At 51.0% G+C, this 13482-nt stretch overlaps 2 protein-coding genes across 5 annotated transcripts in view; one reads left to right on the top strand and one right to left on the bottom strand.

The window, feature by feature from the left end:
- The window catches only part of Snrpd3 (small nuclear ribonucleoprotein D3 polypeptide), a 17374-nt gene extending 16718 nt beyond the window's left edge, over positions 1-656 (bottom strand). The window contains exons 1-2 of one of the 2 annotated variants that reach the window (XM_041647519.1): positions 475-656; positions 187-234 (exon numbers count right to left, since the gene is read on the bottom strand). The gene's annotated coding sequence lies outside the window, so the exon portion shown is untranslated. Of the gene's footprint in view, positions 1-186; positions 341-474 lie in introns of those variants that run through there. The other variant, XM_041647518.1, reaches the window with a different exon arrangement.
- Positions 451-13482, top strand: Gucd1 (guanylyl cyclase domain containing 1). Of its 3 annotated transcripts, none has more exons than XM_041647517.1 (6): positions 451-586; positions 7887-7971; positions 9030-9195; positions 10272-10363; positions 10558-10799; positions 11338-13482. In XM_041647517.1, exons 2-6 carry the CDS (start codon positions 7961-7963, stop codon positions 11427-11429), a joined length of 603 nt encoding a protein of 200 aa, XP_041503451.1. In that variant the 5' UTR covers positions 451-586; positions 7887-7960; the 3' UTR covers positions 11430-13482. The 3 variants fall into 3 exon arrangements, with proteins under 3 accessions (XP_041503451.1, XP_041503450.1, XP_041503449.1); XM_041647516.1 differs by lacking the exon at positions 451-586 and adding an exon at positions 920-1134; XM_041647515.1 differs by lacking the exon at positions 451-586 and adding an exon at positions 7294-7375.

The raw sequence follows: 13482 nt of genomic DNA, 5'->3' as shown, positions 1-13482 counted from the left end.
AAAATCGGTGACTCGGAAAGGCTCAGGACGCGCAGGCTATGCGTAAATCAGTTAACCGTTTCAAGCGCTAGCGAGACAGTGTTTGGGTCGGCCTGGGCTTCTTCCCATCCACTCTGCCCCGCTGAACTCTTCGCCAGGGTTCCTTCCTTCCTCTAACCCTCTAGGGGAGCCTCGCCCTCCTCTTACCCGTCAGTCGCCGCTCCTCGCCAAGAAACTGCAGGCTCCTTTACGGTTCTGGAAAAAACGTTAGAAAGCGAAGGCGTGAAGCGACGGAATGGCGGGCCCCGGGTACCCAGAATACCACGCGCTCCCAGAATGCCGTGCGCAGGGATCCTCCTTTTCCTGCTTTCTCCTTACTCCCGCCGGCTGAGAAACGAGGGCTCTAGCACTATGTTCCGGCACTGGAGAGGACCCGGGGACGGTGGGAAACATCAATCCTCGAGCCCAGAAAGGAACATGGGGACGCGCACTTACGCAGTACAACAAGGACGGACTGGGTGGGATCGAGGCTTGAGCCCAGTGCGCCGGGGTGACAGGAAGTGCGGCTTGGACTAGGAAGTTAAGCTTTGGATCTGGTCGCCATCAGGTAAGGGTCGCAATGAGCATGGGGAACTCTTATTATTCATGGTATGGATAAGACCTAAAGGGAGTCAGGAAAGGATTCCCAGGAATTCCGATGGACACTGAGAGGGGCCGGGGCTAAACCCTGAGGCTACAATGGAGCAAGCCAACGGAGGGAATTTTGGGAGTAGCCCACGTCGCTACGGAAGGGCCTTGGGGACGGGGATCGCGAGGGGCGGGGCTTCCGGGGAAGGGGCGGCCCCCACGGGTCTTCTCTTTATGGAAGAGAAGTGGGCGGAAGGGAAGAGGCGCGGCCTAGGCAAAGGGCGGGTTTCCAGATCCCAGCCCTGGAAGGGACGAGGCGTGGCTTGAGGTGGCCTAGCCCCCGCCTACCGCACTCCGAACCGCGGAGGCGGCGGCGTTGGCGGCGGCCGATCTCTCCCCATACTGGCCGCGCTTGCTGCCCAGCAGAAGTCGCAGCTGCCATCAGCTCTAGGCCGGGGCCATGGGCGCCCTGCGCCACCCGGGTCATGAGGACGGAGGCAGAGGCAGCGGGGCAGCCGCTCGAGCCCGGTCAGTGCCTCTCAAAAGGGCTTTGCCCTCACCGGGGGAATCGTGGGGGGGGGGGGGGGGGGAACTCCGCCCTAGAGCTGGGCAGGGTCTGGGCGTGCGACCTTGGGCCTTCTGCGGCTTCAGCCCAGCCTGGAAGCTTCTGGTGGACCTTAGCTAGGTGGCTATTCCTTCTCAGCTCCTGTCCTCCACTTCTGGTTGTTTCTGAGTCTCCCGGGGCTGGAACCTCGGGGAGTTCTGAGAGCAGTCAAGTAGCAAAGTCCAAGGGGCAAAGGTACTACCTTCCCCAGAAACAACTAGTCCTGCTTGAACCATGTTGCGTGATTCTGTTCCCAGGGGGAACTGTGGAAAGCCTGGGGCTCAGAAGAGGGAAATAACGGCCTGAGAGCCCTCAGCAAAGGGAAGGGCTTTTTCTCTGACTTCCCAAACGCAGCGCTTTTGTCTTAACTACTGTTCTCTGGTTCCCTCCGCCTGGGCCCCTTTGCTTGCTGAAGAAGTGGGGAAACCTGGCAGTCATGGTGGAGCAATAGTTGATATTAATAAACTGTTCCGGCGAGGTGCCATCTCATGGGAGGGGCCGAGGGGTTTGGGACCCAAACCCTTTAGTGTCAGTTGGAGAGTAATAGCACGTTCAGGGAGTGATTCCTTCCGGTTGTAACCTGGAGCAGGACTTAGACCTATCCTGGGATTTTCATTTTTACTCCTCCACTTGCCTAACTGTGAACTTGGACAAGATCGTTTCCCTTTCTTAGCCTCGGCAGATAGTGGCTCGCTTGTGCAGGGCGCCGAGAGGTAGATAGAGCCGTAAAGTGTTTATAGACGATGGAGCATTAGTTTTCATAAATCCCGCGGAAGCAGGCTGCTGCTGTCATTTGTGCTCTTTAAGTTGAGCAGGCTGAGGCTGAGAGGGATAAAGCGTCCCGGGAGAGTTGACAGCCTTCCTTCTCTAGTGACAGCCGGACAACCACAGCAGACCCTAGCTGTCAGGTAGGGTCAGGTCGTGTCTTGTTTTTAGGCGTCGATATCAGCAGCGGTCTTGGGCTCTGGATGCTAAAGCTGTTATCTGGACAAATGCCAAGACCTCGCCTACACTTATCACCTACTTCCAGAAAACATCTGGCCTATGCCAAGATCAGGATAGCCAAGCAGGAATGTTTGCCGCATGAGGCCTCTGAATCTAGGGGTGTGAAGGCTGAGTGAAAGATGAGGGACAGCTGAGTCTCTTAGGACCCTGAAGAGCAACTGTCCTAGCCCACATTTTCTCAGTGTGAGAGAAGGCATGGCCCAACTAATTAGAGCCAGAGCATAGGCCACGGAATGAGGAGGGAGTCTCCAACAGAGGGTTGTGATCTGGAAGCCTAGCACTCATGGGCATTGTAGAGACATGTAGGCATCTAAGGGGTAGAGCTTTAAACAAACAGACTTATTCAACAGCGTATCTGAATGCCAGCTGTGGGTGAAGGCTGAGAAGAGGCAAATGCAGCTTTGGCCCTACCTGCCTGTTAGAGTTCTCGGACTGACTAGGGAAAAAGCAGATGCCCTCTCTATGAGCAGGTTGTGGAATAGAGGAGGAGAGCGGGGAGCAGAGCATTTGGGTGTCAGAGATGAGAATGCCACATTCCGGATCATTGGTTAGATAAAAACAAAAGCTGGGTGGAAATCAGCCTGAGTAGATCAGAGCAAAAAGGCCATTTACAGCCTTAGTGAGGGTTCTAGAAAGGGAAGACACCCATCTTGATAGCGCCACACCCTGCAAGAGTTTTCCACTAGCATATTGTGGAGAACTGTTTTAGAATAGGAGTCTCTGGAGACCAAGGTTTACATCACCTTAGTTTGCCCACAGCCTGTCACAGTTTCTTCAGTATGACTTTCTTCCTTTTTTTTGTTAAGAAAAAATTTGTAGCACTGTGGATTGAACCTAGGTGCCTGACAATGCTACACCTCCAGCCTCAAGTATAATGATGGGTTATTTACGAAGCATCAGATACTAGGCAAGGAAACAGCAAACAAGACCAGCAAGTTCCCTGGTGTCTTAGTCCATTTACACAACCAAATGATTTATAAACAATAGGAAGTTATTTTCTTATAGTTCTGGAGGCTGAGAATTCTAAGATGAGGGTGATGGTAAGTTCAGTACAAGATCCATCTGTTCCTTATAGACACCTCTCTAGATATGCCCACATGACAGAAAGAAAGGGGGAAGACCTTGCATAGCAGAATATCAGAAGGACAAAAAGAAAAAGACCTATGACTGTTAGCTTTTTTCCCCCTTCCTTCCTTCCCTCCCTCCCTCTCTCCCTTCTTTCTTAGATTTCCTTTATAAAATTTTATAGGTCTTAAGTGTTTTGTCAGTATGTATGTGCACGCAGGTGCCCTCAGGGGCTAGAATAGGCTATCAGAACGCCTTGAACTGGAGTTACAGCTGTAAGCCTCTGTATGTGCTTGGAACTAAACTGTGCCTGGGTCTTTTGCAAAAGCATCAAGTACTTTTTAGCGGCTGAGCCATCTCCAGCTTTTTAGTTTTAATTGTCAGCCTGACATAATGGATAACCATGTAGGAAGAGAGTCTTACTAAGGAATTGTCTAGGTTAGATTGGCCTGTCGGTCTGCCTATGAGGGGTTTTCCTAATGGGTTTATTGAACTGGGAAGACTCACCCTAAATGCGGGCAGCTCTGTTTCCTGAGCTGGGCCCCAGACTGATAGGAAGCGGGGAAGGGGATATGCAGAGGCATGCGTGTATTCTTCCCATCTGCTCCTGATTTTGGATGTGGTGTGATTGACTGTCTCCTATGACTGTGACTTTCCAGACATGATGATATAACCCAAAGTTGTGACCTAAATTAAAATAAACCCTTTCCCCCAAAGTTACTTTCGTCAAGGTGGAAAGACACAGCCTAAGTTATTTTTCCTGACCCTTTGTAAGGCACAGATTCAGAGTCCTCATGACTGAATTACTTCCCTAAAGACCCAACTTCTTATTTAAAGATTTGTTTATTTCGTGTGTATGAGTGTTTTGCTTGTGGGTTTGTCTGTGTACCCTGGAGGACAGAAGTGGATGTTGGAGACCCCCTTGAACTGGAGTTATACATGGTTGTGAGCCACCATGTAGGTGCTGGAAACTGAACCTAGTTCCATTGGGAGAGCAGCCAGTACTCATAAGTGCTAAGCCATCCTTCTAGCCCCTCAAGACCTGTTGTGCCTGCACCACAGGACGCCCAAACAAGACTACCACAGAGCCAGTATCTGATACAAACACACTGGGGTTTATTGATTCCAAGTTAGCTAACTCGGATGTAATCTAACACACTGCTGCAGGGGTGGGGGAGAATGGCCCTGAGGCTTCAGGGTAAGGGATTTTAAAGGGAAAAGCTGCAGGCAGAATGGCACAGGCCTTGGCATTCTGGGACTGGGTAAAAGTAACTTCTGAATTCGTTGGTTAGGATATAGGGGAGTTTTAAAACAGTGACTACCAGCAGACAAGAATTTCAAAACAGCAGTTCATCAGATACCTACAGGGACATTTGAAGCAAGCAGATGCTGTCTGGATGCCCTGGTGGGCCACTTTGACCAGGGCAGGCAGTTTGTTGAGAATGTTTGACTTTGCTGGGCTGCATTCTCCCCCCTTAGGTCCTGTCTAAAATGGAGTTCTTTCTCAAAGTGGAGTTTGTTCTGCTCCTTCAGCCCCAACAACTTCTTACCACCACCACTGTGGGGTTTATGTTTTAATGTGAGTTTTGATGATGAGGGATGCAGGCTCAAGCATCACTGTTCTTCGGGAAGCTCAAGACTTGGTGAGGTGACAGCAATTTTTTGGGTTACTTTTACTAAGCACCGAGTGACACAGACAGGCTCTCAGGAAGAAACACCCTTCTCAGCTATCAAATGCAGTCAGAAAAAAGCCCTAAAGAGTCTTGAACCAAGGCTGAAATGCTAAGAACAGTAGAGAGAAAAAGAGTTCCAGACCGAGGGTGGCACATGTGCAAAGATGGCTCCAGCACAGTTCAGACTGCAGGCTCCATAGGACAACTGAACAGACGAAGCTGAAGTGGGTCTGGGGGACCCAGGTTGAGGCGGGACCTGCAGGCTTTTGTAGAAGGCTGGAGATGAGATAGTGATTGCCCAGAGGAAGCCCTGGGTTCCATCCCCACTACCACATAAAACTAGGCATGGTGGCACACACCTGTAATTCCTTAAGAGGTGGAGGTGGAAGGATCAGAAGTTCAATGTCACCTTTGGCTACTTATCAAGTTTGAGGACGCCCCACGCCTCCTAAGACCCTGTTACAAAACAAACAAACAAACAAAAAAATAGTACATATTGGGGGCAGTAAGAATGTCATTTATCAGCACGTTTTCACACTTTTTTGTATGTGTCTTATATGCATGTGTGCGTAAACCCAAGACTGACATCAGGTGTCTTCATGACCATCTCCACCTCACATGTTGAGGCAGGGTTTCTTATTCAATTTGAGTTCGCTGTTTCTGCTAATCTGGCTAGTCAACTTGCTCTGGAGATTTCCTATCTATCTGCTTGCTGGAATTACAGGTGGTCGTGGGTACTGGGAATCTGAACTCAGGTCCACAACACTGGAGGTCTACTGAGCCATCTGCCCATCTCAAGGACTTGTTTTTGTGACAGGGTTTTTCTGTGTAGCCCTGGCAGTCCTGGAGCTTTCTCTGTAGACCAGGCTGGCCTTTAACTCAGAGAGATCCCGCCAGCCTCTGCTTCCCAATTGCTGGGATTAAAGGTGTGTGCCAACACACCCAGCTTTGAAGTACTTTAAAGATTAGAAACTGTAGATGAAATGCCTCTGGCTGTTGTGTGCGGGACAGGTGAGAGAATAGGATTTGAATAGGATTTGGGAGGGGGACAGGCAAGACTGAATTTACAAAATGGCAAAAGGAAAGACTTAGGTTTAGAGGTGCCTGGGGTAAAGGAATGAAGGGTTATGAAGCCTCAGCTTTACCTGGGCCCTGCGCAGGTGGTTCATGTGATTTCCTACACGAAAGCATTATACCAATTGTTGCTCTATTTACTTGTGGCATTGTGTGAGCTGCCTCAGTGGTGGCCCATTTCAGAGGAGGAAGCAGAGACAGAAATGTCAGGTGGCAAACGTTCGGCCTCCCACAGGCACACCTGGAGGTAAACGGCCAGGAACAATCAGGTGTCCCTGTCCAGCAGGCTACAGATAAGATCTATTTAAGGGCTGCATTCTGTGACCTTCAGCGTGAACTCAGGTTTAAAGGATTACCCGGGGGATTACTGGAGAGATGGGGACTGGCCTGCCTGGGGTTAGGTTAGCCATAGAAATAGTGGCATTTTAACCAGTGCCTGAAGATGTGGGAGAGCAAGAGGTTTAAACTCAGACACCAGGTCAGAAGAGCCAGGAGAAAGTCTCTGGCTAGTGAATGTCACGCCTGTCTAACACAGGCAGAGGGAGTGATGGGAAAGAGGCTGACCTGGTAGGTGGGCTCCTGGGCTGACTTTGCACAGAGCTAGACACTTGGCCCAGGGGAGATCCCAGAAATCCTCACAGGGGAATGCAAGTGGACTGGGTTTTCATGTGTCGAGTAAGTGAAGTGGTGACCAGTACAGAGAAGTCCCTCCTGGTTCCTTAAACTGTGTTTCCCTCCCTCTCTCTCTCCTGTATGGTGTGTGTGTGTGTGTGTGTGTGTGTGTGTGTGTGTGTGAGAGAGAGAGAGAGAGAGAGAGAGAGAGAGAGAGAGAGAGAGAGAACATGTAGGCCTCATTCTATAGCCCAGACTGGCCTTACTGTCTTAGCCTCCAAGTCTTGGGATTGTAAGTTTGTGTCATCATACCCAGCTAGACTGAACTTTGTGCGTGTTCACGAGCTAAGCTGCTGCAGGTCACATGCCAGCTCGGCCTCCCCTCAGGGCCTCAGTTCAGAGCGTGCTGTTCCTCAGCCGTGTTGTGTTCTCTGAGGCATACCTATTGTTTTTTCCACCTGAGCTGTTGGTTGTCTGTTTATCTGTTTGTCCTTGCTGCGCACTGGGATAGGACCTTGCTGTGCTACTTGTCTCTGTACTGCAGTACAAGTGCCAGGCTCTTGGAAAATAGTTTTCAATCTGTTGACCAAATCAGACCAAGTCCCCTACTTTAGGAATAGCAAAACTCAATCCAGTGAGCAGAAGATAGGCAGCTCCTCCAGTCAGCCAATGGTACCAGAATGCCTAGGTGTGGCACTTTCTGTTCCTCTTCACAGCCTGGAACGTGGACTGAGAGGTTTGCCCAGGGTCAATACTAGCTGGATTCTGGAGGAGCAGTCTAGTTACCTAGCTTGTGTGACAGTTCCCTCTTCCTAGCTGTGGTCTTCCCCTGCTGCTCCTTCTGGAAACTTTAGAGCCAGGACCCCTTGGGACACAGTTGCAAGGGGCAGCACTGTAAAGAGTTGAGGTCCCGAGGTGGGTGTCAGTTCATGGGAAGCCAAAAGCATCTAGGAAATGTGTGCAAAGACCTTGTCTGCCCCCCTCTCCCGGAAGTGAGGGGTCACAGCAGATGCTGATGCTGCGGGGAGTGGGCCCTGGTGATGTGAAAGAACCCGAGCATGCTGAGGCAGCAGCTGGTACTATTCTGCCGTACACACGGGGGTGGGGGTGGGGGTCCTGAGTAGGGCTGACTGGCTGTGTTGATGTTTACTGATGGTGTAAGACTAACAGAGCTTCAGCGGAGGTTATAGTGGTGTTTCTAGTGGGCACTGTGCAGAGAGGATGAAACGTCCCTTGATCCTTCGCAGGGGACTTTGTGCAGCTGCCTGTGCCCATCATCCAGCAACTATACCACTGGGACTGTGGCCTGGCCTGCTCCAGGATGGTGCTTCGGTGAGTGTCCACACTTGCTGTGGCTCGGGGATGAAACAGGAAGTAACCTGGATGGGATCTAATGTCTGCATGGGTAGGCTTTGTTTGAAACTTTAAAAGACCTAGTTTCCATCTGGGCCCTGTCATAGTTTAAATATGAACAGAACGGTGATGCCTGGGAGCTTGGGGTGATGCAGGAATTCACAAGTGTTCAGGTTGGGCGCTTACTGCATCTTCTACCCCTCTGATATCAGGATACCAGGATGCTACATAAATAATAGAACCTTGATAGTCTGAACCAGAAAGGACCAATACCGTCACCTTGGACAAGAGTCTTTAGTTGGTTGTCTGGAGACCCAGATCAGTTCTCCTGTATCTATCTTACATACTTAAGAGTTCTGGAAAAGATGGAGCATAATAAAACGTTTAGTGCCTGAAATTCTGAAAGCCACTTCTGTGATCCAAGGGCTTCTTAGATATGTCGTCAATGAGGCCAGAGAGCAGAAACTCCCCCAGGTTCACATAGTCCATAAGAGTTCACATAGTCCATAAGAGATGGAAAAACCAAACCAGAGAGAGCAGAAACTTCCCCAGGTTCACATAGTCCATAAGAGATGGAAGAACCAAACCAGAGAGAGCGGAAATTTCCCCAGGTTCACATAGTCCATAAGAGTTCACATAGTCCATAAGAAATGGAAAAACCAAACCAGAGAGAGCAGAAACTTCCCCAGGTTCACGTAGTCCATAAGAAATGGAAGAACCAAACCAGAGAGAGCAGAAACTTCCCCAGGTTCACATAGTCCATAAGAGATGGAAGAACCAAACCAGAGAGAGCAGAAACTTCCCCAGGTTCACATAGTCCATAAGAGATGGAAGAACCAATCCCAGGCCATTCACGGTGGGGCCAGACAGCGTCCCAGGCTGCCGATCCCTAAAGTCACCATGGTGGTTTCATGATAAAGGACAGAGACCTCCGAGGATCAGAAGTGCCGGCAGTGGCTGTGGCACTCATATTGGAGGGTGACTTGGTCTAGCTTTGCCTCAAGAACAAGCTAATCTCTTTGCCCTCTTGCCTTCAGGTACCTGGGCCAGCTGGACGATGGGGAGTTTGAAAATGCCCTGCATGAGCTGCAGCTGACCAGGAGCATCTGGACCATCGACCTGGCCTACCTGATGCGCCACTTTGGTGTGAGACACCGCTTCTGCACCCAGACTCTCGGTGTTGACAAGGGCTACAAGAACCAGGTGAGCAGCTACCCTCTGGGCCTTCTTCACACGGAAAACCAGAGGTATAGGTCGCCCAGTTATCCCAGAAGAGAAAAGGATCAAATCCCGGACACTCGAGCAATGCATGGGTGTAGAGAGACAAATGGCAGTGGCAGATTGACTACAGACTGGTGACTCTGAGATCTAGGCTCCATGGAACATTTGCACATTGGGTCCTGACCTTCTGCATCTTTCTCTATGCAGCATAGGACAGGTCGAAGGCTGTGGAGTCGTACTCTGATTTGCATGACTATCATTGGCTTGTTTTCTTTGTTCTCACCAGGGTAATTGGTATTCTGGAAAAACAACATGTATTGTCTGTCTGCTTTTCTGCCGGTTTTTATTCCTTCTTAAAAAAATAATGCCATTGTAAATGGCTATGCCACCACACCGGTGTATTCCGTCCCCTTGCAAAGCCAGAGCCAGTCTTACCTGCCCTTGAGGCGATCTTTGCCTAAGCACCAAGTCTTGGCAGGGTCTCTGCTGGCCTTGTTGGCAAAGGGGCTGTCACATGGTAGCCAGTGGCAGTCAGCCTAATTCTTCTTTGAATCTTCCATGCCAGGTAAATAAGGCTACTAAATCTTAAGACAGAAAAAGGGGACCTGAGAACAGAATGTCTTTGGCCTGCCTCCTGGGGCTCTGGTCACGTGAGGTCCCAGCACCAAGCAGAGTCTGTTTCGTAAATCATGCCTGGCTATCCTGGGCTGTGACTGAGCCATCCTGGTGGGGGTTGGAAGGGCAGCCTTGCCCTCCTTGATCCTTTGCTTTAGGCTACTGTTCATGTCTACCAGAGAGCAGCCTGACCAGTCCTCTTCAGGGAGCTCATCCAGATCTTCTGCTCTCTCAGCTCCTGAGCATCCTTTTCACCCTCTGCATGGCCCTGCCCACACTCCAGCCAGGGACAGCCACAGCCTTCTTCCTGGGCATGCTGGGTAGAGCCACCTGCCTGTCGGTAGGGCCCCTCATGCTGCTATTCTGTAACCTGCTCTTTGCCTCTTCTGAATGGGGAGTGTACATCCGGGACGGGTGACCACTCCAGTCTGCCCTTGCTCTAGTCCTTCTACAGGAAGCACTTTGACACTGAGGAGACCCGGGTGAACCAGCTGTTTGCACAAGCCAAGGCCTGCAAGGTGCGCGTGGAGAAATGGTAAGCCTCCTCACCCAGCTTTCGGGGCACAGTGACAAGCCAGGACATGACTACTTGTAGGGGGCTCAGGGTAGAGGGCAGACAAGTCAAGGACATATCTTACCACTGGGGATGGGCATAAACTTGGGGACATCAATTTGGAAGGTGGGGACAAGGGCCCACTGGCACCGGCCAACCTCCCTCCTGGCCCACAGCACAGTGAGTGTGCAGGACATCCAAGCACACCTGGCGCAGGGCCACGTGGCCATCGTGTTGGTGAACTCCGGGGTACTGCACTGTGACCTGTGCTCCAGCCCTGTCAAGTATTGCTGCTTCACTCCCAGTGGCCACCGCTGCTTCTGCCGTACCCCCGACTACCAGGGCCACTTCATCGTTCTGCGTGGCTACAACAGGGCTACTGGTTGCATCTTCTATAACAACCCGGCCTATGCTGACCGTGAGTCCTGGGGGCAGGTGGGCCAGGGTGGCATGTGTTAACACAAACTTCCTCCCTTTCAGACTGGTATGGCCCATGTCTCTCTCTCCAAAGCCTGTACCCCCTCTGGGCTTGCCTTCTAGTCATACAAACAAACCTGCCCCTGTCCTGGCCTCCAGCCTCCTCTCCACACACACTACCAACTAGATTCTACTGCTCGGGTCCCCACCGTGATAGCTTGTGTTCCATGGGCTGTAGCCAGCACACAAACTAGATAATCTGCCAGACCGCCCGCTGTCCTCAGGCCGTGGCGTGGAGGACTGCCCTGACCATCTGCGTGTCATACTTAACATACTTAGCATACTTTTTCTTCTCTCTGGGCCTCACTTTCTCTGTCTACTAAACTGGGAAGGTGTCAGAAGAAAGAACTAAAGAAGGCCAGAATAGGCAAGAAAGGTTTCCTAAGGTTGGAAGGCTTAAGCCAGAGGTGGCAAGACAGGTAGAGCACAAACCCCATGCAGTCACCCACTGACCCGACTGTCTTTCCCACACCTGGCAGGAATGTGCAGCACCAGCACCAGTAACTTCGAGGAGGCCAGAACCAGCTATGGCACAGATGAGGACATCCTCTTTGTCTACCTGGACAGCTGACAGCAGGAGCCTGGCATGCCAGGCCCTCAGAACCTGAGTCCTACCCGAGTCAGACCCACTCAGGATTCCCACACCCGGGGCTGCTGGGGCTCCTTGACAAAGCCTCTGGGAACTCTGTGACTGCTTTGTCCACCAGTGTCATCAATATGCCACTTATCCCAAACACCTGTTGCTGGAGACAACTCAAGAGCGTCTAAGGGGAGTATCTTGGGGAGTATCTCTCAAGACCTTAAGTCTGACTATAGCTGAGCTCAGAGGAAGGCCTCAAGTCTGACTTGCAAGGAGAGAGGCAGGGACCCTGAGAGAGAAGCTTGTTTGGGGAAAGCAATCCAATTCCAGGCCGGGCTCTGGGCCATGGTGGATGGCATCACTGCTCTCTCCTGCCGCCAATAGACTCAGGTCTCTGGGACTGGTTATGAGGCCTTGCATAAGCATACCTCATGGCCACTCTGAGGCCTTCTGACCCCTGGGATGCTGACAGCTTCTTAGGTTCTAGGCACCCTCCCATAGAATGGAAAGTCTTTAGGAGTAGGTGGGGCTGAATGGATGACAGCAGGGAGGATGTTCCAGGAAGAGGGCTCTGACAAGAGACTCCCCAGAGAGCCTCTCCATTCACCAACTTGACTTCCCACAGCAGCGTCTGCCCTCTAAGTCCGGGAGCTTTCGAGGGTGGGTGCTAGAGGGCCTGTGTGCCTACCACAGCAGCAGCTTCCCATCCACCCCGGTGTTCACACTGGGAGCATTTGCAGCGAATACTGGATCTCTTCCGTCTTGAAAGGCAATGCCAATGTCACGTAGCACTGCAGGTAGCATCAACTAGAGCTGGGTTTTTTTTTTGTTGTTCTTGGTAGCAAGAATGTCGTTTTATTGAGACAGTTTCCACTGTGTGGGGAGTAAGACTATAATAGATACAGGTACTTTGAAACCACTAGCGCTTCTTTACGTAGGCAGATAGGCCAGCCAGGTCTTTCTGAATAAGATGACTAGCATGGCCTGGCCAGCAGTCTGAATGGTGAAGCTGCACCAAAGACACGAGCGAATGGGCCATTCCTAAAGAGACTTGGAAGCCCGCTCCTCATGGTACCCCAACAGCCTCTTGCCGTCCCCATGCTCTTTGGTCTTTGAGTGCTCAAGGCATGCCGTGGCAGTAGCTGCTTCTACCACCAGCTGGCCCTCACGAGAGTTTGAGGGACAGAGGTGGTCTGTGTTTACAAGGGCAATCAGACCAGTCACTCATTATTTCTCAGTGTGAAGGGAGATGCTGTTGGCTAGGCAGCCTCTGGCTTTCAGAGACCAGCACTGGTTTCAGTCTGGTCTCACTTCTGTTGCCTTAATGCTGAGTAACCCAGGGCCCCAAGCAACTCTGGCTCCAAGCTCAGGAGCACCACATAGCAGCTCTGGGTATGGGTGTCCTCAGAAGAGGTTCAGATATAACTCTTGAGACTAGCGGATAGGAGGAAGTAAAGCCTTCACAACTGGATGGGATGAGGCATGGCACGTGGGCTCACGGGCGCTCATGGGAGGTGGCTTCCATAGAAGGGATCTTCCATAGGAGGTGGATATCTTTTTTTTTTCTAAATACTTTATTAATACAACATGCATAAACTATAAAGGAATAAGAGGTTTAAATATCTGCACTGTAACAAACAGGCGCAGTTGAGCATCCAGGGTGGAGAGAAGCCTGGAAAGGAGATGGATATCGTAACCATCTAGGACATTAAAAATACTCAGCCGCTGGACCTGGACAATGGCTTCTCAGGGCAAGGCACAAGTTAGAGGCCACCAGTCTATAAGAACAACCCAAGAGCTGCTGTCTTCAAGATCCCCTCCCTGAGGAGGCTCACAGGCACTCTGGTATATTGCACTAGTCACGAAAGCCTTGGCATCAGCGCCATGTGACACCCACTGTCGGCTTTGAGGCCACACGGGAACTGTGTGGTGGTGTTCACTCTAGCCACAGGAAGGTGAGAGGAATCTTTTGCATAGCAGAGGATTTTATACATAAATATATTTTGTTTGTAATGAGCCATTCTCAATAAATATTCTCACTGTA

Source organism: Microtus oregoni, unplaced genomic scaffold, assembly GCF_018167655.1.
Source record: "Microtus oregoni isolate MIOR12 unplaced genomic scaffold, Mior012 000183F_ref0000375, whole genome shotgun sequence".
In the NCBI taxonomy this organism is placed as follows: Eukaryota; Metazoa; Chordata; class Mammalia; order Rodentia; family Cricetidae; genus Microtus; species Microtus oregoni.
Note: the sequence above shows the minus strand (reverse complement) of the source record. Positions and strands in the feature narration are given on the sequence as shown.

What these genes read in the sequence shown, in the direction of transcription:
- Gucd1 (XM_041647515.1), top strand. Translation starts at nt 7,309, where the DNA reads ATGGTACCAGAATGCCTAGGTGTGGCACTTTCTGTTCCTCTTCACAGC. An exon ending in ACAAGGGCTACAAGAACCAG is followed by an intron (nt 9,196 to 10,271) that starts GTGAGCAGCTAC and finishes CCCTTGCTCTAG; the next exon opens with TCCTTCTACAGGAAGCACTT. An exon ending in AAGGTGCGCGTGGAGAAATG is followed by an intron (nt 10,364 to 10,557) that starts GTAAGCCTCCTC and finishes CCTGGCCCACAG; the next exon opens with CACAGTGAGTGTGCAGGACA.